At 44.4% G+C, this 24,338-nt stretch overlaps 1 protein-coding gene across 6 annotated transcripts in view; it reads left to right on the forward strand.

Moving 5' to 3' along the window:
* The window catches only part of PRR5L (proline rich 5 like), a 113,098-nt gene that overhangs the window by 65,440 nt on the left and 23,320 nt on the right, over positions 1–24,338 (forward strand). For 4 of the 6 annotated variants that reach the window (XM_090032949.1, XM_090032950.1, XM_090032945.1 and 1 more), the window contains exons 2-4: positions 2,074–2,373; positions 3,724–3,804; positions 10,198–10,246. In XM_090032949.1, coding sequence (XP_089889075.1) covers positions 2,204–2,373; positions 3,724–3,804; positions 10,198–10,246 — 300 coding nt within the window. In that variant the 5' untranslated portion in view covers positions 2,074–2,203. Of the gene's footprint in view, positions 1–434; positions 529–2,073; positions 2,374–3,723; positions 3,805–10,197; positions 10,247–24,338 lie in introns of all 6 variants that reach the window. The other 2 variants (XM_090032947.1, XM_090032948.1) reach the window with 1 other exon arrangement.

A 24,338-nucleotide genomic window follows, 5' to 3' on the forward strand; every position in this document is an offset into this window, starting at 1 on the left:
GCTCCAGGATCTAAGATTTCATTTAGTTGTTTTAGCACTCTTGACTGCAAAGAAAACCATTAAAAATGTCAACTGAACATGGCCTAATGACATGCTGTGATTTAGTTGTGTTAAATACACATGGGCATTCTTTTGTTAGGTAGGTGGGATGCTACTAATGATATGAAGTCATGCAGAGCGACACAAGTTTTCGCCTAACTTTCCTATTTCCTACACTGGTCTAAACTAATGGCATTGCATTGGTTCTGAAAAAAAATATGTATTTTCCCTTCAAGCCTTTATATTGTCCCTTTACCTAGCCTTTATATTGTCATACCTCTGAGAGGTATGAACTGTGTTTATTCACTTCTTTGAGTTGTTAGTTTTTAAATCTAAAGATGAAAAATGTCAGCACAGTTAACTCTCTCACTGCTAACTTTTTTCCTTGTTTTTAGCAACACATCCAGCTAGAGGCACTTTATCCCAATACACCCTATCATGCCAACATTCAGCAGATTATCAGGGGATTTGCTTCGTTAACAGATTCAGGTCAGAAAAAATGGATTTGAGCATCACTGTTTGCACCAGAAAGAGCTTATCCAAATTAAGTTAAATGTGTCTAAATAACGTACCTGGAGTTTTGTGGACAGGGTTACAGATTGTAGGGCTTTGGGATGATGTCTTGGTGATTTTATTCCTTTGAACGTATTGTCAGTGCTTCATAAATGAGGTCTGTTTCAGTAATTTCTGGTCAAAGCACAAGATCCCGATACCCTTGTAATACAATGTAAGGCTGATTGGAAAAGGGGATTTTGAGGGAGGCCCAACATAAATCGTTGGGTTTTCTAGTTCTTTTTAGTTTCTCACGCTTCCTTAGAGTCTGGGATAATATGATCTGGGGCAAACTGCAGAGTGCATGCTAGTTTTAGAGCAATTGGTCAGAATCTAGCGAATGGACGTCAAGGATGGGAGTAGGGAGAAGGGCTCGGTCCTAATGGGACTAGCTCAGTAGGGAGAAACCTGCCAAGCCTGACATTCAAGAAATGAATGTGTGGGTTGGGGGCAGAGGGGGCAATAAAGCTTCCCAAAGCTGCTAGAAATGAATCGTGCCCTCAGGGGATAATCATTGAGTGGGAATGTTGTTGTTTTACCATAGGCATCCTAATTTATTTATTTTTCCTGGTTTTCTCTTGATGGTAATAGAAAAGAAAGAGCTGTTTGCCTTCTGTCTCCTAAGTACCTAGCTCAGTGGCCCCCCACTGCAAACTCCTAAAATACTATCCAGCCAAATACAACAGGAGCTCTGGCTCAACTCTGAATTTCTATGGGTTTATCCAAACCCAGCTTAACCTCTGACATTTAACTGGTTTACCGAGGGCTACTTGTTCATCTGTATGAAGATGATAATCAAAGGGAAGAGTTGTATGCTTTGTAGATAGACAGAAGCAACTGCTAGTCTATATGGATCAAAAACCCAATGTGCCTTTTAATTAAATCACTGGTTCCCTAGCATCTTTTGTAGAAGCCCCTTATTTTCTTACTCATTATAGACTCATGTTTGGGTACCTTTATTTCCTTCTCACCATGTTCTTGCCACAGAACAGCTTCCATTGTTTATTGTCCCTTTCCCTTGGTATGCATCTTTTTCCTTTTTTGTTTGTAGTCTCTGCAGTTTCCCCTCCCAACTTCATGCTCCCTAGGGCAGGCATATGAATATATAGCACTATAATTAAGGCATTTCTAAAGTCCCTCTTGTACTTTAGAAAGATGATCTAAATTGAAGTGGGAGGAGAGGAGAAACACCAGGCTAAATTGAAGGAAGAGGAAAGGAGCTGCTTAAGCCTGCAGGTTTCTACCATGGCTTGTTTTTAAGACTGGCTACTGCAGGGGCAAGACAAGAGGGCAATGCTGTTGAAGAGCTATCAGCTTTGCCTTATTCATTATGGGAATGGTGATTAAGGCTTTAAATAGTTTTTCTTCCTCCCCCTCTCTGCCCTTTATCTGTCTTCATTTTTAAAGCCCAGGATTACACTAGTCCCCAACCTGTGTTTTGGGAAACACTTATTTGAAGACTTGCTTTTGCTTTTGCTGCAGTTTGAACCCTTGGGTTTGAAGAACGGGGACCCAGTCTGTGCCAGCGCAGTTGTGTCCTTTGCACCCTCCTTAGTCTGACCTTCAGAAGAAGACAGCTCCCAGCCAACCTGCTTCTACTCCATCTGAATCTATGACTGGGGGCTCCACCCTAGTCCCACCCTTTGCTTTCCCATTCCAGAAGATGGGTTCATTTCGAAGACCCAGGCCTCGCTTCATGAGCTCTCCAGTGCTCAGTGACTTGCCACGGTTTCAAGCAGCACGGCAGGCTTTGCAGCTCTGCTCCAACTCTGCATGGAACAGGTGAGGAGGGTCCAGTGGGCCTAGGCCAAACGTGGCTTGGTTTGTGAAGGTCTCTAGGTATTGACCTTGTGGGTCTGAAATGTGGTACTTAAAGGCTTTTACACCTTAGCTAGTCTGGTAGTAGGCTTGAATGAATTTCTAGAACTTTTCCAGTTTTGTCTACATTTGTGGGACTGACCCATCATCGATACAGATTGGAGACTGGTTGATCTGACCATGCTTTCTGTGAGTGTGTTGAGAGAGACTGTGTCCATATGCACTAACAGTTAAGCCATTTTGGCAGGAGTTCAGGAGGACCCATGGCTGGCAAACAATGTCAACAAAAGGTCAGTTTTCAAATGCCTAGAGAAATCTTTAGCCTTTTGGGGTGGTTTCTAAAGCTGGTAAAGTTGTCTGTTGGTGTCATGAAGCTGTATGTGACTTATCCTAGTATTCCCTAATAATCAAGCATCTCCAGTGCATGTCATAAAGCAGAAGATACTGGAAAGACCTTGTCTACAGTAGGCAAATGAAATATTAATTAAGAGACTACTTTTGAGCGCACACTAGCAAACATTTTACAAGCAGTGACTGCAATACATGGCAGAAGGCTGGATCTGACTGAACTGTTATTATCTACAGCAGAGATATAAACAGATATGGCTCACAGAGCCATGGCATTAGGCCTGCAGAGCTTCTCATGGGGCCAGCGTAAGGTGGCTGGATGAATGATGGCAGCATTAATTATTACAGCTCCCAGAAATCTGGCGATGGGAAAAGTGGCGGTTGCTGTGGTTTGAGAAGCTGCGGGATTTGACGCTTCCACTGCCAAATTTCCAGTCCCACAAGCAGCCCTTGTGGGCCTGATGACATGGTTCTGGATCTGGCTTGTGGATCAACCCTATGTGACTTATCCAGACTACAAAGCCAGATGAATTTGACATCCTTGACCTACATAACTTGCCCCAGAAATGTTGCAGAGATTTAGCCTGTACTCCCAGTACCATTTTATTGTAAAGAACTGAGTTTAACGACACCTTATCCTGGGTACTGTGGGAAAGGTCCGGCAGCAGTTCGGGAGCTCACATGCAGCCTTGGTTTTATGATGTATTCTGGGTGCCTATAATGGCTTTCCTTCACCTACTGTAAACACAGGCTACATTTGTTCTGCTCTGTCTCCCATGAGAGACATAGGCAAACAAGAGTGATGATTTCCAGGGGAGAAAAAGTGGAAGTATCTAAGTGCAATTAACCTTCCCACCCCATTATATCCACTTGGCTCTTGGCTGCTGGTTCAGATTGCTCCATGTACTAAATCATCCTGACACGTGTTATTTATGGTTGTAATACTGTCTCATTTCTTTTTGGCAGTGTTCAAACAGCAGTGATAAATGTGTTCAAAGGGGGAGGCTTGCAAAACAACGAACTTTACGCCCTCAATGAAAACATCAGGTATGTCGAATTGTGCGCTGAACAGCGTTTTATCTACAGCACAGGTAGCAGAATGGGACTTTTGGGTCAGGTGGGGGGATTGGTGGGTGAGAGACAATGATCTGGCTCTTAAGTGCATAAACTGTATTTTAACTCTTTTTTCCCCTCTGCCATTGGTTGGGAAGAAATAGGCATTAAGAGGGGCTACACACATACTCTGGGATGGGGGTGCGGGGGAAATTTAGTGAGAGCAGCTCTTGGGAGCCACTCTAATTAAAACGCCTGCAGCGTCTTGTGTATTCAGTGTCCTGCATTTCAAAATGGTGGCAGGGACTCTTTAACGAAAGCTTGTTCGATTAATTGAGCCTGCTCTGACGCGTTCTAATGAGAACACGTCTGAGCATGCGTAAAAGTGTCCTGTAGCTCTAAGCTCTAGGATCTCCTCCTCTAGCTTGCCTGGGTATAGGGCACGATTTGTGCTGATTTGGGTAGAAGGGAATTTCTGTTCTCTGGAGGAGTTTGTCTCCCCTTTGGATACTAATGCAGCCTTGCAGCGATTTTGCAATTGTGCTGTGAACCTTGTAACGATTGGTGTTTTTCCCTAAAGCCCAGGCTCCTACAGATGTAAGATTACATCAGTTTCTCCAGTTTCATGAACAAAACATGTTGCTGGACCTTGTGAATGTTGAGTAAAACTTAGGAAATAAAAGCCCTAAAGGTTCAAAACCTGGAAGGCAAATAATAAGAAGACCTAACCTTCTCTCAAGCATCTGTAAAGCAAAATGGTATGGTTTTGGTTGGACTTATTCACGGGTGCTTGAAAAGTTGAAGTTGGCAGTATAGATGTTGTTAAGACAGCCTTATCAAAGGCATCTTGAAACCCTCTCTTAAGCAGGCAGAATCTTTGCTGAATGTGATCTCTTTGCTTATGGTTTATTTGCTTATGGGGTCTGAACAGAACTATTTTCAATAATTGTTTCAAAAGATGAGACTGCATCTTGACTCTACTAGAGAATAAAGGTAAAACCTAGTTACCCTTTCATTTCATTGCCTGGCCAACACCGAAGAAAAAATCCTGTTTCAAAACTTACTGATTACAGATTTGGAATGGGTTCAGTAGAAAAGGTTCTAGCTGCCAGAAGCATGGGCTGTATTATAACTCCAGCTGTTTTTAAAATTGGTTTCTCTGAACTGGTTTTAAAATAGGTTCCAGTTGTTAGGAAAGTTTCCCTTATGTAGACAGGCCTTTGCAACTGGATCTATTACTTGAAAACTCTTTTCAGTAGTAGGTGAACTTCCTAATATAGGAAGGTAGGAGTGCATTCTAAACGAGTCTTTGTCTGCCTCACAAAGACCATTTTATTCTTGCCCCAGCACCTGATGAGACTGGTTTAAGATACTTTCTCAGGGGCAGATGTCCACAGAGGTCATGAAAAGTGTGATCTCATTTTTCCTTCTTTATCACCACACCCATGTTCATTCACTTTGAACATTTTCAGAGAAGGGAAAGTTAAATTAGTATAAAATATGAATCATAAGACCCTATTGTAGTTCTGCTGTGCACTGGTATAGGTTAAAGTTCAGGTAGCTGTTCCAGCTCTAGCTCTTATTTTCAACAGTCTAACTACCCCTTTCTCCACTTTCCAAAGAAATACAATTTAGAGATCATGAAACTTCTCTGACCTAATCACAGCCCAAAGGTAAAAGTTTAAGCAATTCCATTGAGTTAGACAATTCCTTTCATGCCTCTAATGACTGCTTCATGTGCTGCTACTGGAGTAAGAACTCAACTTCATTTTTTTAATGCTTGCCAGAAATTTAGTCCTCCAGTAGATAAGCTGCCGTCATTACTAAATGAAGAAATATTGTTTAAAAATAAGTCTTTCTGAATAGCATAGTTCATGGTGACCTCATTTTCATTTGCTGAAGTTTTATAGATGGTAAAGAGCTGGTTGAAGAACAGAATTTTTTTTTTTTTTGTGAAATCCAGAAATTGTCTGCTCAGATTTAGCAGGGAGCGTGTTCCTGTATATACAGACAAAGCACATGTCTAGAGATAAATGACTGACGATCTGAGCAGGTGCCTCAAATGATGGTTATGTCTCAAAGTGTCAGCTCCTAAATAAACAGCTTTAAAAATTACAGTACATTCATTTCAACTTAGGGAAGCAACAGATTTGCATCTGCAGGCATGTACGCAAACAGCTTTGAAGTTTGGCACCTGTGACTCTCCATCTATTGTTCAACAAACCAGAGATGTAACATTGGCAGAATGTGCCTCAGTACTTTCTCATCCTTTGCACTGCCTCTCACTTCAGCACAGGGCAGGAGGCAGGAGCAATGATCAGGCAACGTGTGATGGAGTGCATGATTTTCTGGGAACTGTATTTCTCTATAGTGGCAATAGAGTTTGTTGCCGCTAGGGGCAAACTTCCACCTCATTTTCTTTGCTGCAGAAGTCCATGTGAAGAAGGCAGAAAAAAATGCTGATTTCAGCGGGAAAAATAGACCTCAGTTCTTTCCCCCACCAGCCACTCTACAAAAAAACTCTGATGCCCAGAATGCCTTGTGCTCTACGATATACACTGCCTGCACCAACTGCTTCCTTCAGCCCTCCATGTAGGTGCAATATGAGATGGGAGAGTGAGGTACAGTCTCTCCATCCTTCTGCACCCCTCCTCCCCTTTGGCAGCACCCAGGGCATGTACCCCACTTGCCCATCCAACGTTATGCTACTGCAGCAGTGTCAGCTCTGCCTGCATGAGGAGCTGAGACCTGGCGAAAAAGCAAACCTGTGGAAAAGCCAACTCTTGTGTTTCTTGAGTTTGAACTGGCAGCCTTTCCTCATTCATAACCCACCTAATGTGCATGATTTGAAAAAAATGTACAAAGGACATCCCCTGGATTCTCCACAGATCTTATTTACATGATTCTGGGAATGCAGGGGGGACTTTCCGACTAGGGTAGTGATGACTGAATTACGACACAAGTGATTACTAAACACTTTGCTCTGGATTGCTGTCACAACACTGCTCTTGTCATTGTGCTCTTTCCCTCCTCTTTCCCCTCTTTTCCCCCACCAAACCACCCTCCCGACACACAATTTAGACTGAAATCTTTGCATAATGCATATGGTCCTGGGAGGGATCTATACGAGTGTTCAGAAGGAATTCAAGCACCAATAGCTCAATTTTTATGAAAGAAATATTTTATCATGAGAATCTACTTTGAATGAAGACTAGGAAAAAAATCTGTAGTGGTGTCATCAGCTAGTTAGAACATGGGCCTCGGGATTGGACCTCTCGCTGGCTCTAATATCAGTCCCATCACAATCTCTCTGTGCTAATTCTGAGACAGTCGTTCTACATCTCTGTGGGTATGTCCTCATTGTACAGTTCAAGCCTGGCATGGGCATCTCCTGCCTGCAAAGCCTTTCCTGTGATACTGGGTTCTCACAGGTCTTCCGCCTTCCTGCATGCATCTGTAGCTCTGGGATGCAGCATACTCAGGGCAGAGAATTCAATTGTCAAACTCTAACAAGTCTCTACTGAACATGAACAACTGTGATGTTTTTAGAGGTATTCAATTTGGCTTTGAGGTTAATTTTTATAGGAACAGCAAAAAACCACATCTTTCTGATCTCCCTTCACTGTCACCAAATTCTAGGCTCCTTGCTCCAAAGCACCGAAATATTGCACTGTTTCAACAGTACAGTTCACATTAAGGCAAAATTGCACATTTCCCCCGTCTTGCTGTTGGATACTGCTGAACTAAACAAAACTTTTCAAGAAAAATTCACCCTTGAGGTGGAGACCTGGCAGAGGAATTTTGAGCCTGACAATTGTCTCTCTACCATATTTACTCAAATAGAAGTTGACCCTGAATTTAAGATGACCTTCCCAATAATTAGATTCTATATATGGAAAATGTATGAATTTGTGATAATTTTCCAGGTATAGATTCGAATAATCAGAGGGTTGTCTGGAATTTTTCCCTCCCATAGCTGCAAGTTGGGGGTGAGGGGGAAGGGTATCATAGATATCATAGACATTTGGCCTGAAAGGGACCCCGGAGGATCACTGAGTCCAGCCCCCTGCCCCAGGGGCAGGAAGTCAGCTGGGGTCATAGGATCCCAGCAAGATAAGCATCCAAATGTGTCTTGAAGGCGTTCAAAGTGGGCGCTTGAACTGCCTCTGGTGGCAGGCTATTCCAAACCTTGGGGGTTTGGACAGTGAAGAAGTTCTTTCTTATGACCAGCCTGAATCGGTCACAACAGAGTTTGTGACCATTCGATCTTGTCATCCCTTGGGGGGCTCTGGTGAACAGACGTTCTCCAGATCCTGATAAGCACCCCTGATAAATTTATAGGTGGCCACCAGATCACCCCTGAGCCTGCGCTTTTCCAGGCTGAAGAGTCCCATGGCTCTCAGCCTCTCATCATAAGGTCTGTTTTCCTGACCTCTGATCATGTGCATGGCTCTCCTCTGGACTCTCTCAAGCTTCTCCACATCCTTTTTGAATTATGGAGCCCAAAACTGGACATGGTACTCCAGCTGTGGCCTCACCAAGGCTGAGTACAGCAGGAGAATGACGTCCTGGGATCTGCTTGAGAAGCATCTATGGATGCAAGCCAGTGTTTTGCTCACTTTACTAGCTGCAGCATCACATTGCAGGCTCATGTTCATCTTGTGGTCAATGATGACCCCCAAGTCTCTTTCTTCCATAGTGCTATCCAACATAGCACTGCCGAGCCTATAAGCATGCTTCAGGTTTCTCCTCCTAAGGTGGAGAACCTTGCATTTTCAATGTTAAACACCATCAGGTTCTCATCTGCCCATTTTCTGAGCCTGTCAAGATCCGCCTGAAGCACCCTCATGTCCTCAGGTATGGATGCTTTACCCCAGAGTTTGGTGTCATCGGCAAACTTGGCCAGCCGGCTTCTGACTCTGATGAAGATGTTAAATAGTATGGGTCCTAGGACAGAGCCTTGTGGGACCCCACTGATCACAGCTCACCAAGATGATTGACTTCCGTCAACCATCACCCTCTGGGTGCTACTGCGGAGCCAATTCCCCAAGCAGTGGATCGTAGTGAGATTGAAGCCACAAATAGCCAGTTTAGCCAAGAGGTGATTGTGGGATACCAGATCAAAGGCTTTTTTAAAGTCAAGATATACAGCGTCAATCTCTTCCCCCTTGGCCAGGTAATAAGTCACCTAGTCATAAAAGGAAATGAGATTGATCAGGCAAGACCTACCTGCAACAAACCCATGCTGGTCCTCGACTTCTGCCCTCCCACATCTTCCCCCTATAGCCTTTCTGCCTCTTCCACTGCTATGGGCACCTCCCACCTCCAGAGCCCCATAGCCTCTGCCCTTCCATGTCCCCTCCACAGTCTCTGCTTCTTCCTCTCCCCCTCCTCCCTGCCCATGGGGGTGGGGGGCAAGAGGCCACTGTGGGTCTCACTCTGGCTCCAACCCAGGTTCAGGGCCAGAGTAAGAGCTGCAGCAGCCGCCTGCCTCCCACTCTCTCTGCTTTGTATGTGAATGGAAGACAAGGGGCTTTTCCCACTATACTGCTAGGGGGGAGCACCTCATCTTAGATTTGAGTAAATATAGTAATAGGAAACAAGAACTTATAATGGAAAGTGTCGGGTAACCTTACGTAGAAGGAAAGCTATCAGCACTGCTCATTAATACGCAAGTATTAATGTAGCTGGGTGATAGCTGGCATTTTAATTATTATTAGGATGCTCAAAAGTTTTGTTTTTTTAAATCCATTTTGCAAGTTTCAATAATGATAACAATAATTTGTGTACTCTACTGTCCATCTTAAAAATCTGTTGGTTTTGGAGGTAATCATGTTGAGGGAAAACAAACAAGCAAACAAAAACCTCTCTTGTTTTCCTGCTGGAAAAAAATGGGACTTTTTCTCTTATTTTACTTTCATTGTGTACCTCATTCTTCAACTTCTTTTGTACTGGAAAGGATGGAGAAGTATAGTAAATTGAAATGTCATGGTTGGTGAGTAGAGGGGGGAGGAAAAATCCTTTGTTTTACAAATATTTATTTAATTCAAATGAAATGAAAATACGCTTTCAACTAATTAGTTAATTCTTTTGAAATCTTTTTTGGGAGCCAAAATTTCCATCAGCTTTGTTACTAAGATTCACATAAACCGACTTGTAGGGAGTATAATGTTCTTGCTGACCCAGACCTAGACTCTGTTGGTGTTGAAGAAGGTATGAATCAATGTGAAAGGAATCTTGCTGTGAGCAGATTGATTTCTTTTCCTTCTGGTATACCTATCCTTACATCTTTGATATAACTGCAGGGGGTGATTGAAGTGCAAATAGATCTGTGAGAGATGACCAGCAAAACCTTTAGTTCATAGGGTGTGTTCTCTCTCTCTTCAGGCGTCTGTTGAAGAGTGAACTTGGATCCTTCATCACAGATTATTTCCAGGTAAGGTACTGCATCTGTTCCTTCACAGCTTGTTAAATGTTCCAATCTTTTTCTTTCTCTTTGTTCTCTTAAACTTCTTGGTATGCAAAAAAGCAGAGAATTTCTACCTAAAAGCAGGTAGCTGGCATGCAGTGTTTTCTTCCAGGAAAATATATCAGTGGATTTTTTAAAATAAGGTCGCCACAGGTTCAATAAAATTCATATATATATGCGCTAATTTAAGGATTATCAGCTCTTGTGTTTTTGTGCAACAGGCAGTTTACCTGCTGGGCTGAGAAAGGAATACCCTTCACAACCTCCCCAATATAAGACTGGGCTTTTGTTTATGCTGCACTTTGGATTTGGGTTAGCAGTTTAGTACGGAAAGGAGTGGACTGGAGGTTTTGCAGTAGGGGAGAAAAGGGGATACACTCCTGGCTCTTTTACTTGCTATATACAATTTGATAGATTTCATAGATTTCATAGACATCAGGGTTGGAAGGGACCTCAGAAGATCATCGAGTCTAGCCTCCTGCCTGAAGGGCAGGAAGTCAACTGGGGTCATAGGATCCTAGCAAGATAGAAGAGAGATCATCCCTCTCTCAGCAAAATAGAACTGATTCTTAACTACTACTGTTTATTAATTATTCCCAGATGAAAAGAGCTACGTAAAGGCTAACCATCATTATCATGATCAATACTGGATTAAATAAATGTATGCTGTCAATTTTCTCTCCAAGACACATGCTCAGTTTTTGTGTGTGTAACATTATTAAAAATAAACTGGGAATAGTGGCTGCAAGTCTCTCTCTGAGCTCAAATGGCATGGCAGAAATACTCTTCTATCAGCAAAAATCAGTCTGGTCATAGTTTCTGTTTGGCTCCCAGAAAATAACTCCAGTTTGTGGAGGATCAAAAATGTAAAGCGTGGGGAACAGATGATTAGTCACAAATGTGAATAATTGTAATTACCATTGGCTAATAATATCCCTATACCTTGTGGTTCAGATACTCACATAAAAGCATGTTTTAGATGATTCCAGGAGAATGCCGCTGGATTTTAGTACCACAGTCACTCAGTGGCAGCATTACAAAAATAAGTAAATAAAGCTGTTGAAAGCAACAGGGATTTCAGTGTTGGTTTTATTATCTACCAATAAAAGAGAGAGGAAAATTGCAATACTTCCTGAGGTGACTGAAGCAGCCCGTGTACTGTGCCAGCAGTAGAAAAATAACCGACCGGTCTCATTTCCTATTGGTAGTAGATTGCAAGACTTTAAAAAGAAACAACAACAAACCTCCTCCCAAAAAACAAACCAAAAACCCCATGCTGTGTTATTGAGTGAGAAATGAACGCCAATGCAATGTTCCACCTTGTCAGACCACATCTATACAGTTAATTTACTGGAAGAAGAAAGCCCTTTCCTTCACTTAATGGCAGGGCATTTCCTAGAACGTGAGCTAAGAGTCTAGCAACTGTGAAACTAATGCTTAGTGAAACTGAGCTTATAGTATAAAGTGGTTAGTCTGAATGGAAACCTAGTGTAACTGGAGGTGGCTTTTTTTTAACGTTACAAACAATAAAGCATGCTAGAAACTGCAGTGTAAAGTAGTATATGAGCACTGATTGGAAGGTACAATATTCAAAGGCAAATTGTTCTGGAAGTGGCTAGTTTTCTGTTTGACTCTTAACAAGCTACACTAGTATTATGTGAACCAAGTGGAAAAGTCCTGGAAGTCAATGACTTGCAGGGTTATTAACAGGATATGCAGCTTTCCTCTTCCAGGTTGTAGGCTCAGATATACACCAGTGCTATTAGTTGACACTCACTGGGCATCTTGATAGTAGAACAAATGCTTAATGGACCCTCTCATCCTTGTAGGTTGGACATCCAGATCAGGACTAAGCTATTAGCAAGCAGAGAGAACCTTGCCTATCCTGTATGCAGTTCAGGGAATCTGGTACCAGGGCTATCAGTCAATAAACCTGGAATTCAAACAAAAGTGTGCAATATCTTATTGTAATAGCAGAGCTTGGTGACAGATATTTCACTTGAAAGCCACTGTCAGAATTGGCACTTCATATGTTTTAATACAGAGGAAGCAATGGCCCTTGTCTCAAAACTAGATGGTCACCCAGGGGCGTAACAGTGCTCAGAAACCCCCTTGGCTCAGCAGGGGCATTCAGGAATGCCTGAGGACTAAAAGTGGGGCATACAATCAGTGGAAGGGAGGAGCTGTCACCAAGGAGAAGTACTTTGCCTCGGCCCATGAGTGTAGGAAGCCTATTAGGAAGGCCAAGGCAGAGATGGAACTCAGGCTAGTGTCCAGGATTAAGGACAACAAAAAGTCCTTTTTCAAGTACATGGGGAGGAAGAAGAGGGCACCAGGCAATGTAGGGCCCCTGCAAGACTCAAATGGTAATCTTGTGGTTATGCCAGATGAGAAAGCTGATATTTTTAACAGTTTCTTTGCCTCTGTTTTCTTCAACAGGGACTGGGACATCCCTCCTACCAGAGGTAGGGACAATCTCAGGGTTAGCTCTGTCAGGCCTTCAGTCAGTGCAGATGTAGTTAGGGATCTTCTGGAAGGGCTGGACATTTTTAAATCTGCAGGTCCAGATGCCCTCCACCCAAGGGTGTTGAGGGACCTGGCAGGGGTCATCGCGGAGCCCTTGGCCCAGCTGTATGAGCGTTTGTGGTCATCTGGCCAGGTGCTGGGGGATTGGAAACTAGCTAATGTGGTCCAAATTTTTAAGAAAGGGAGGAAGGAGGACCCAAGTAACTATAAGCCCGTAATCCTCACCTTGGTCCTTGGGATGATCTTGGAGAGAATCATCAAAGAGCACATCTTTGGGGGTCCAGCAGGGGAGATCATGCTCAGGGGCAACCAGCATGGGTTCATCAAAGGCAGGTCCTGCCTGACCAACTTGGTTGTCTTTTATGACCAAGTAACTAAATCCTTGGATGATGGTGTTGCCGTGGATGTAGTCTTTCTAGACTTTAAGAAGGCCTTTGACACTGTCTCTCACCCCATTCTCATCAATAAATTAGGCAACTGTGGCATTGATACCTACACAGTTGGATGGGTAAAAAATTGGCTGATGGGGTGCACCCAGAGAGTAGTGGTGGACAGGTCGTACTTAACTTGGTGAGATGTGAGCAGTGGGGTCCCCCAGGGCTCAGTCCTTGGGCCCGCACTATTTAACATCTTCATCAGCGACTTGGAGGAGGGGGTGGGAAGCATGCTGTTCAAGTTTGCTGATGACACTAAGATGTGGGGCAAGGTGGACGCACTTGAAGGAAGAGAGAGGCTGCAACTAGATTTAGACAGACTACAAAAGTGGGCAGAGGAGAACAGGATGGAGTTCAGCGTAGACAAATGCAGAGTGCTGCATGTTGGGAGAAGGAATCCACAGCATACATACAGGCTGGGGAGTTCCCCTCTTGAAAGCACAGAGGCGGAAAGGCATCTTGGAGTCATTATTGACTCTAAGATGAACATGAGCCACCAATGCCAGATCGCAGCCAGCAAGGCCAGCCATACCTTGTCATGCATCTCAAGCCAGTCCAGAGAGGTGATACTCCTCCTCTATGTGACATTGGTCAGGCTGCAATTGGAGTACGGCGTCCAGTACTGGGCGCCGTACTTTAAAAAGGATGTGGCCAGCCTGGAGAGGGTTCAGAGGAGGGCCACCCACTTGGTGAGAGGGCAGCAGGACAGGCCCTGTGAGGAGAGACTGAGGGACCTGAACCTGTTCAGCCTCATCAAGAGGAGGCTGAGGGGGGACCTGGTGACTGCCTACAAACTCATCAGGGGAGATCATCAGCAAATAGGAAGAGCCCTATTCTCCCCAGCACCACCTGGGGTGACAAGGAACAGCAGTAATAAGCTGATGGAGAATAGGTTTAGGTTAGAGATCAGGAGGCAATATTTTACAGTTAGGGTGGCCAGAATCTGGAACCAACTTCCTAGGGAAGTGGTTCTTGCCTCTACCTTGGGCAAATTCGAAAAAAGGTTAGGTGATCACCTGTCTGGGGTCTTGTGAACTCAGCATTCATTCCTGCCTGTGGCAGGGTAGATGGTCTGATCAGGTCCCTCCTGACCCTAGCTACTATGATACTGTGATACCTCTCTGGGGTCACCTAACCCCCGTTCCCCAGTTGTCTTCCTACCTAGAACCAGGGTGGGGAGGGGTGTGTGTGGGTGGGGTGTATGAGGGAGGCTGTTGCATGTGTATGTGGGTATGGTGAGGGTTGGGGTGTGCGGATGGGGTGTGGTGCATATAGGAGGGTTTTGTGTGTGTATGTGTGTGGATGTGGTGGGGATGGGAGGTGTGGGTGTGTGTGGCTGGGGTGTGGGTAGGTTGGGTGTGTGCGTGTGGGGGGGCTTCTCCTTACCTGCTGTTTATGACATGGCTGAGCCCACCCCCTCCTTAGGCAGAGGTGGGGACAAGGGATCAGCCCTGCCTGTCTGGCTTGCAGAATGCTTTAATGGGGCAGGAAAGCAGCTGGCACCAGCAGGCAGCAAGGGAAGCCCTCAGGAGGGTAGGTGGGGGGAGCCAAGCCTAGCACTGCCAGCTCTCTTGGCCTTTGTCCCAGGCCCGCCTGGCAGGGCTGCAGCTGAGCCTATGTTGACTCCTGCTTCTGCTGCTCCCATCCCACTTGCCTGTCCCATGCCTTGGGGCTACAGCCAAGCCCACGCTGGCTTCTGCTGCTGCTGCTGCTGCTGTTGCTGCTGCTGCTCCCACCCTTCCTGCCTGTACCGTGCCTGCCCAGCAGGGCTTTGCAAGCAGCTGAGTTCCTTCACACCCTTACCTTCATCTGTGCGCCCCCTGGCTCAGGTGCAGGACCAAAGCAAGCTGCCAGCAGAGTATGCCCCCTGTCCCACTCTCTTCAATGCCACAACTTCTTCCCCTCTCTATGTGCTGCCCGGAGTGCGGGAGCTTGGGGGAGCCCAGCAGTTCCCCAGGTAGCTGCAGGAGTAGCCCTGCTTGGAAGCTATGCCCGCTGGCCAGGGCTGGGGAGGCTGGGAGTGCAGCATGTACCACCCCAGACAGGGTGGGTGGAACTCAGCCGTATAAGGAGCACAGCAGGAGCAGCTGCCAGTTGGGTGAAATACAATTAATTGGTGGGTGCCTGCCTACAGGCCAGATCTAGTTGGATCTGGCCTGCGGGCCATATTTTTTCCACCCCTGCTGTAAGGGGATAAGTGGTATGAGACGTGGGCTATTATAAGAGGTCTTTCTCCCACTTTGTACTGAAATATTGTATTAATGAAATTCGGCAATATGCACTTGTATGCTCTGAAAAGTTGACAGTACTTTTTATAGATCCCTGAACAAGAAGCATGGAGGCACAGGAATGGGGAATACGGAAGACAGAAAGAAGACAGCTTTATTAATCTTTGAACTAACATTGCTATTTTTCTTCAAATGCAAGACACCATTTATTCTCCGACCTCTTCTTTCCCTAAGGACAGACCCATTTTCTCCCAAGGTTCTCACGTGCAAAGTGGATGCTTTTCTAGTAGCAAGTAGAACAACTCACTGAATCTACCAATGCTTGAAATGTTTAAGCTATTTTTATTATTTTACCGTCTTCTTACGGAATACAGGCTCCCATTAGTAAGTGCTAAGATAACTTTCGAATCACATTTTCCAGAGTTAAGAGTACTGGCTCTTACATTATTTTGTAAAGAATTGTTCTAACCACTGAAGGTTAAGAACTTTTCCATGGAACAGACTTCACATTCAAAGACAAAGCTAACTTTGTGATTCACTTGAATTCATTGCTCAGAAGTAATTTTATACCAGCGCTCTTGGAATGACCAGTTCTAAATTTCAAGAATAGAACGAGCTACTGGGTTTCTTCATAATTCTCAGATTATTTTCATAGACTCTAGGAGGATTTTTATCTCTGTTACCAAAGCCCCAGGTCCTCTGTGTTACTCTGTTTTGTAGTTAAATGGAAGTACAATAGATCTACACCCACTTCTATAAAGAGCCCAGTGGAAACTCAAATGTTTGATTCTGAAGGAAGTATGTGTTACAAATCTGGTTCCTTAGCAATAGTAGCAGAGCTGTAAGCCACAACATTGACAGTGACTTATGAATATAAAAACTAAATACTGTAATTGGTATTCTGTATTCTGCAGCTATGGATGTACTTCATGTTCTCTGTCACTCTGAAGGCTTCAGATTATATTTCAGTTATAATCCCTCTAGCCCTTTTGGTTTTGAAGAAAGCCTTTAAAATATGAACTTGCTGCAAATTGATATATCAATACCTTTTCTTTTTGAGTCTTCAGATAGCCTGAACTGATGGCTTTGCTGGGGGGGGACTTTCCCTATTCATGTCCAATGGGTAGTTAACTTTGAAACCTAAAAATGAAAACATAAATGTTAACAATTTCACTGCTGATCATGTTAGTAGAAAGAGCCAGCCAGTAGTGTGCTTGTCCCAACTGGCTCCTCCTGAGATGCTGAAACCCAAACAATTATCTTTAGCTATATGTCATTAGTACAGTAAGTGTGGTGCACTGACAACACTGAGCCAAATATGCTGGTATCAAGAACGGACACATGCTCTATGATTTATAGTTTCATATTTAATTTAATGAAAATCTAAGTTGCTTAAAATTCAGATGAAGCTGCTGCAAAGTTTCCAGTCTGTCACACTAGGAATACAGCAGCAGGGACCTTGCTCCAAATCTTAAGTTTAGTCTCCTGTGATGTGTTGCAGGGTCTTGTGGATAACCAATGTACAAGATAATAAAGTGTCCATTAAAGTGTACAGGTCGCTAAAGAAAAAAGACAGGTGCAAAATGGAGCTGTTCAAAAAAAGGAGGTCTTGCCCCCTCTTTCCCAGGCTCATGTATTGTAAAGGAAAAAAAAATATTGTTGGCTTAAACTTTCTGTAGCTCTTAATCTGATGTGTTTCAGCTCTTTTGTACCATACACCCAGCTAGATAAATTAATACCACACAAAGCTAAAATCTTGAGGTGCTGAATAAGAATACTAATAAACTATAAAGGCCCTGGAATAGGTCTGTCCTAGTAACCAGCAGTAGAAGCAGAAGGTTCCCTATCCTATTTACAGTCTCTCCAACTATCTGTTTTCCTTCTGTGATCCCTTCTCAAGCAATGTTTGCCTTTGTAAAGCCTTGCTAGTAGCAGAAATAGTCTTTTGTCCTGTGTTTTGTTTTTGTTCACATTGCAAAATGTAGATGTCTATACTGCTTTCCTTTACGTGCTCTGTTTTGCCTATTACCTTGAAGAAGGGAAGTGATTGTTTGGTTGTGTAGATGTGCATGTTCCAAGCAGATAAAGATATAGCTGACCATTATCTTGATCAAATGCTAGGGCCGCTATTGGATGGAGTAGTTAGGTCACTTAAAAAGGGAAGAATTCACCATTTTCTCTAACAGAGTTCAGCTGTGTAGCTGCAGTGGCCTATTGGGGCAGACTGGTCTTTATTATTGCAGTTTTATGTGGGTTGGCCAGGATCCCAAGTTAGTCCTGTTCATGTAGATCCAGGTCCCCTCCATCTGGTACTTTTTGCAACTGAGTTCTTTTAAGGCTGCTTCTCCAGAGATGTTAGCAGCTGTCCAGGTCTGTTAAGGTAAAGAGTTTCAATAGGCAGATCAGCCCCAGTAAGCTGCATTTGGGATGTGAATCTAATAGAAGGCTTAATACTGCCTGGTGCAGATAAAAGTAAAGAGTGCTTATCGCTTTAACACTGGCAGAAGGCTGGTTTGTGGGTTTGATGAATATACCATTGGGCTCTGGATTGTGGGTGGTGGTTACCACTAAAACTAAATGTGAAATTTCGTGACATGTGAGACCTGCCCAGTCATTTTACTCTTAACTGCAGTTGTGTGGGCTAGAGTGTTGTTGAGTTTTCCTGCAGTTTTTGCAGACCTGAAAGATTGTGGTCTAGATTCTTATCGTGATGCCCCCTCAGAGAAGTGTATTTATCCTGCCTGGCACGCTTTTTTCTTTTACCTACATTTGGTTACTTTCACTCTCTGATTTCCTTGCATTAAATGAGCCCCTTTGTGATTGTTGGCATCTCTCTCCTGATTCTGAATGTGGTCTGCTTTATTGGGACAATAAAAGCACCTATTTCCTGCCCTCCTCACCAGCCTAATTGAAGCTTTAAAGCATCTCTACAAGCTTCAGCCTAGAACTGTTTGAAACCAGAAATCATCTTGCTGAAAAATCCTAGGCAAACAATTTTGAGTGGCACTAGAATTGCTTTCTGCAAAAGTTCATGCATTTGTTAAAAGTTTGCTACAAAAATCTGTAAAATCATATGCTTAGCACTGAATTTTGAAACCTGGTTTTGGTCAGAAATGGAGCCCAGTTTGGACTTCAGAAATTGTGAAATATTTCTTTTGTTTTCCTCCAGCAAAGAAACCAAGATTTTTGAGTTTGCTGGGAAAAAAAAGAGACTTGTATTTTGAACAGTTTTTGTTTTTAACAAATATGTTTTATGCCTATCTCAATCTGATTAATAGAAATAACTGTCATGTCCAGTGCTGAAAGGAATTTTTTTTTTGTTCCTGAAATCATTCAAGTGTACATTGGAGAAAGGTTGTTTCTTTCTTTGGTTAATTAGAAAACTCCTCCATATCTACCTACATTTCAGGGATATGGGCATAGGCATGTCTACTGGACAAGATCTGAAACTGATTGTGGTATCTAAAGATTCCCCTGACACTTTTTGTAAGTTTCTGGGTGTTAAATGTCACATCCTAGCCAATTTCCAGTTTAGGCAGTGGCAATCTGCCAACTTCAAATTCCTTGTGCAGATACAATTGGAGAAGCTTGCTTCATTTCCCCTCATGGAAGGCGGAAAAAAACCCAACAAACAGCAACAAAAAAAGTCTGTGTCTTGTTGCTAGGCGAAAGATGTTGTCACCTGCAGAGTGGCTGTTTTTTACACATTGGCACATGACTCACTTTTGGATCCTTTTTTATATGAATATCTTCCAAGCAGATCAGAGAAGACTTAATGGTAGAGATCTTACAAAAACGAGCTCCCTCCACAGACATGATGGGTGCATCTACACATGCACTTTACTGCAGAGTCGACTAATTAGCTGTGCAGTAAAGTGTCAACTCTGCAGTAAAGTGCCACAGTCTAGATGTGAATCAGTATTAGGGCGCAGTAAGTTAATTAACTCTGCAATAGGATAGGATTGTCCAGGACAGTACTATCTTATGGTGGAGTGGTAACACGTGCTGCAATGCACAAGTAAACTGAATGGGTTGGCTGAAGCATGAGGGTGCAATGGTGCAAGGGCTGCCAAGTGGCTAGCCCTGCACTGCAGCACTCCCGTACCCCAGCCAGCCCCTCCGCCACCTGATGCTGTGACCCAGAGCCCAGGACTGACCTCCCAGTGCCACTACCAGTCCAGGGCTGCTCCCCCTCAGCTCGTATTGCTGTGATCACAGCCACACATGTAAATACTGGACTTGGGAGCAAATTTCTCTGGTGCAAACTGTGCCAGAGTTTATTGCTCTGAGTTAATTGCTTGTGTAGATGCACCCAATATGGAGGAAAACACATGGTGCCCAGCTGATTTTTCTTGAGAAGAAAAACCTGCTTAACTCTCTAAGTGCTTGGAAAAGGTGGGGGTAAACTCAAGGCCTTGGTCCTTTCCAGTCAGTCTCTTCTTTCCACAATGAAGTCATAATGCCATATTTGTCCTCCATCACTACAGCCATAACAGCCTGTGGCATCCTAACTACAGGGTTAAGTCCTCACTGTGGGGCTGAAGAGAAAGCTGTCTTGGGAAGGGAAATTATCTCTTATGCTAGCACACAATCCTGCTGTAGTAGCAAAGGGACATTAGAAGACAGCTAAGTTCCCTTTCATATAAAGCAGTGTCCTTCAAGTGATGTCCCTAGGTATAGATCTTTATTTGGTCATGCTTGTAACTGTATTAGATTGCTTTTTTCCTCAGGCTATGTCTTGCTATATTGCCTGTAGCAACCAGGGAAAAAGCAGGATCAAGATGTGTAAGCAGTCTGTTGCAAACCTTCACTCTGTGTTTATTAGGTTGTATGGATTTGTTCAGCAAATTATAGAGTATTAGTTCATATATACCTGGCTGAGTGCACGATCTGGAGAAGGGAGTGCTTGGAAGGGCTTGTTGGTATCTTTTGGCAGTGAAATAAACTCTCTCCTAGACCTAAGCAACAGACAATTTTACCTATTCTGCTAAATGAGTCCAAACTGAACGTTGCATCCCAACAAGCCAACACATTGTCTCCAAGGTCATGTCCTCCTTCTAGGGAAACTTGGTAAAAATGCAACAACACAATGATAGTGTCCTTCCTAGAAGAGAAAATTTGAACAGCTTTCCCTGCAGCTGTTAATGTTCATCTCTCCTGATTCTTAAGAATAGAGCAAGGCAAAAAATTGAATTCTTTTTTCGTGGAAATCTCTGTTGTTGTTGAAAAAAAGAAGCAGAAAGCAAGTACTTCCAATGAAAAATTCAGCCTAGTTGGACAGAAAGTGTTGGGTTTTCAAAAAGTGTTTTAGGGGAAGATTTTTAACAGATTCTGGTTAGCAATCTTGCATGCTACACTATGAATGGGTGCAGACTGTCATTTAAGCATGATATTATCTGATTGCTCAAAGCACATCTGGCTATTCTAGTGCTTAAAAATACATTTGTCATGAGTTTCTCCTAACGTTGCCAGTTTTGGTGTGAACTGGTGGTTTACAGAGGGTAAAGAATATCAGTAGCATTGAGAAAGTCAAATACTCTTAAGCTGAAAGCTATGAACCACCGGAGGCATAAGAACCATGGTTCTGCTAGCTATAGAATTGTTTTCTCTTATCGGCATTTGGAACTTTTTAACTAACGTTAACGACAGTCATTTGTGCTTCATTTGCAAATAGATGAAAAATTCAATTGCAAAAACTCCTTAGGGCTCCATTCCTCACATGCTCACCCCTATGTATATCAACAATTTCAAGTCCCTGGAACAAACCAGCAGAACTACCCTGGTCAGTTTTGATGCATATGTTACAGTTCACACCAGGAGGGGACTAGGTGGTAGCAAAGGCTGGTCCACGGAAACTACTGTGAGTGTCCAGTAGCAAAAGCCAAACCTTAGGCCAGTGCTTCCCAGTCTTTTCCTCAGCATGACCCCATTTCCTCAGCATGGACCCTCACTCCCAATCCACAGCCTCCCACCCTCTAGGTGCCCTTGGCTGTCCACCTGCAGGCCCTGACCCTGCCAGTGCCCTGCCCCCTCCCCCATGGACGGCATGGCTGGAAGAGAGCCCATGGGTGGGGGTGGATGTGGCCTGCCTGATGCAGGCTCGGGGCTCCCTGCCTTGCTGCCCTCTCCATGACCCAGCAGGTGGGACGTAGTGTGGGAGGGCAGCAGGGCTTGGTGTTGCTGCCATGAGCCCCATGGCAGCTGTGCCACCAGGGTGAGGCACTGCCTGCAGTGGCAGCGGTGGTGGCAGTGCAGAGTTGCACCCGCTGCAGCTACTGGGTGGGCAGGGGGTGCCTCACCATGGCAGTGTGGCCAGTGTGAGCCTCCCAGCAGTGGTACTGAGCCTTCCTGCCCCGCTCTGCTGTGGAGGCCCTGCGGGGAGGGCAGCAGGGTGGGGAGTCCCAAGCCTGCAACAGACATCTCACATTCACCTGTGCCCTGTGCACAAATCTGGGGGGGGCGCATGCCCCCCCATGCCTCCCCAGGAGTGCATGCAGCAGCAAGGAGCCAGCCGCCCTGATGCCCCCCAGATGAGCCTCCCATGGCTCCATCCTGCTCCCCAGCCAGGCCCCACATTCCCACCCTGGCCCCAGGTCCCATATACTAACCCAGCCCCAGCCCTGCCCCACTCCCTTCCTCCTTCCTTCACCATGGGGGCCTCAATTTTGCCCTGCAACCATAGACTTACCTGGAAGGAGCTGCCAGAGCTGCTCTTCATGCTTCCTGGCAGCCACGTGCATGTGTGTATGTGTGTGTGTGTGTGCATATACATGTGGCACCCCCCTGCCTGATCACTGTCCTCCTGCTCTTCCCAGCCCCAAGCAGCACCTTGCAGACTGGAACTCTGCCATCCAGCGAGGGGAAACCCACCATTTTCTGCTCTTTTCTCCTTTAAAAGAGAAAATCTGTGATTGTCTTTGCAACCCCATTTTTTTATTGTTACAACCCCAGATGGGATCGCAACCCCAAGATTGGGAACTGTTGCCTTAGACACTACTACTGTGTTATTAATAATAAAGTATGAGGGCTGTATACACTCCACCTGTGTTTTTCCCATTTGGATGTGCATTAAAGCATTGGTCTCTAGGTCACGTTTGTGAAGTAAACTGCATTAACTGGACTTGTATCTAAATATGATTCTTCTAACAAGCTTTTCCTGGCATGTATATATTTTGGAGGTAAATTATGTCTTGATCTGTATCCCATGCAGCCTCATTGTCTTGAGAACAACATTTGACTGTTTATTTGGGGCAAATTCCTGTTGCATGGAGCGGTTTGAGGCCTCCTCGTATGCAAGTTATGAACTGTTGGTCTTTCAGTGGGTCATTGCTTCAGTCTGAAATCTTGGCAAAGATGTCGAGGGGGAAATGTGACTTTTTCATCAGGAGCAAAAGTAGCTGTTTGCTGTACTGAATTTAAAAAAGTATTTACTTACTGGAGCACTTCACGCTATTGCTACCTTGAGAGCATTGTGAAGAATAAATTCCCCTCCCCACTCCCGCCTGTCTAGGCTAGTGCACACAGACATTGCCTTATTAATAAGAGATGCAGATCTTTCTTCACACCCTTAGTCTCAATCTGTTTTGCTGAAGACTTGTGGAACTTATTTTATTAACATTACAAAAATGATGCCCTCCTTCCCTCATGATGCCCTAGACTAGGGCTGTCCAACTTGCAAGTGGTCAGGGGCTGTACACCCTGTGGGCTGCACTAGCGTTCACTCTACTACACCACACGTCTGTTCAGTACCCCTCCCACTGCTGCACCATGTGCCTATGTGGGCACCTTTCCACACTGCTGTACCACATGCCCTCCCATGCTTTGCAATGCTGTGCCACCCTTTGGGGCAGAGGCAGGAAGAGGAAGGAGGAGTCTGCAGCCCCCAGCTGTTGGTACAGCAGGAGCAGTGGTTGAGCAGGAGCTCATGGGTTTCAACTTCACTCCTCAAGGGCTGTCCTGCCCTAGACTAAAATATAGGACTTTGTTCTGCAAGCCTGTCTTACTGTAGAAACAGGGCACTAAGGAAAGGGTCACAAAGCAACAGACATGATCAGCAATACTACAGTCCTCTATTGTTTTTTTTTTGTTCTTGGCTTTGGAAGATGCAGAGACATGCTGTTCTCTTCCTAGCTTGAGCTGATTCATGCTGTAACCTTTTGCTTACCTCATGATCCAGCGCACCCTATTAGATAACCGCAAAAGCATTTCTGGCATCCAGAGTGACGGTGTGGATCTGAGTATGTGGTAGGGAGGCCATTGGCTCCAGCTGGTGTGAGGTCTGTCTCTCTGTGGCAGAATATTGTGTACTGCGCATTAAGACTGGTAAAAGAAGAATTGGGGACGAAGGTTGTGACCTCTGCACAGTTGTGACCTCTGTACCAGGTCGCAGGGATATCATGCCATTTAGAAAAGAACAAATAAAACCAGTGAGCGACATAATTTCATCATGAAAAGCATGTCCCTGAGTATTCAGGGCTGCTCTGATATTGCAGCATTTCCAAAGAGCCCGAAAAACACCATGTGATGGCTGTGGTGGGGCCCAGCTTTTCTGAAATGCTAACAGTTATTTATGGTTCTCTGCTATTTCCATCTGAGATGGTCAGAGCATTTCAGAATAACTAATTTTTCTTCCCCCAATAGCACTAAGAGATAGATAAATACTATAAATCCCTTTTTACAAATGGGGAACCAAGACAATATAGAGACATATGGGTGAGATGTACAAAGATATTTAGATGCCTGAAGATGCACGTATGACTTCATAAATCTAGCCTTTAGTGATTTATTTTTCTTACAGAAGACTTCTCATTGACTCCTAGTCTTGCAGCCTAAACCCAAAATCATTCTTCCTCCTAATATGGTAAAGTGTGA

This window comes from Crocodylus siamensis, chromosome 2 (assembly GCF_052110815.1).
Source record: "Crocodylus siamensis isolate JL-2025a chromosome 2, ASM5211081v1, whole genome shotgun sequence".
In the NCBI taxonomy this organism is placed as follows: Eukaryota; Metazoa; Chordata; order Crocodylia; family Crocodylidae; genus Crocodylus; species Crocodylus siamensis.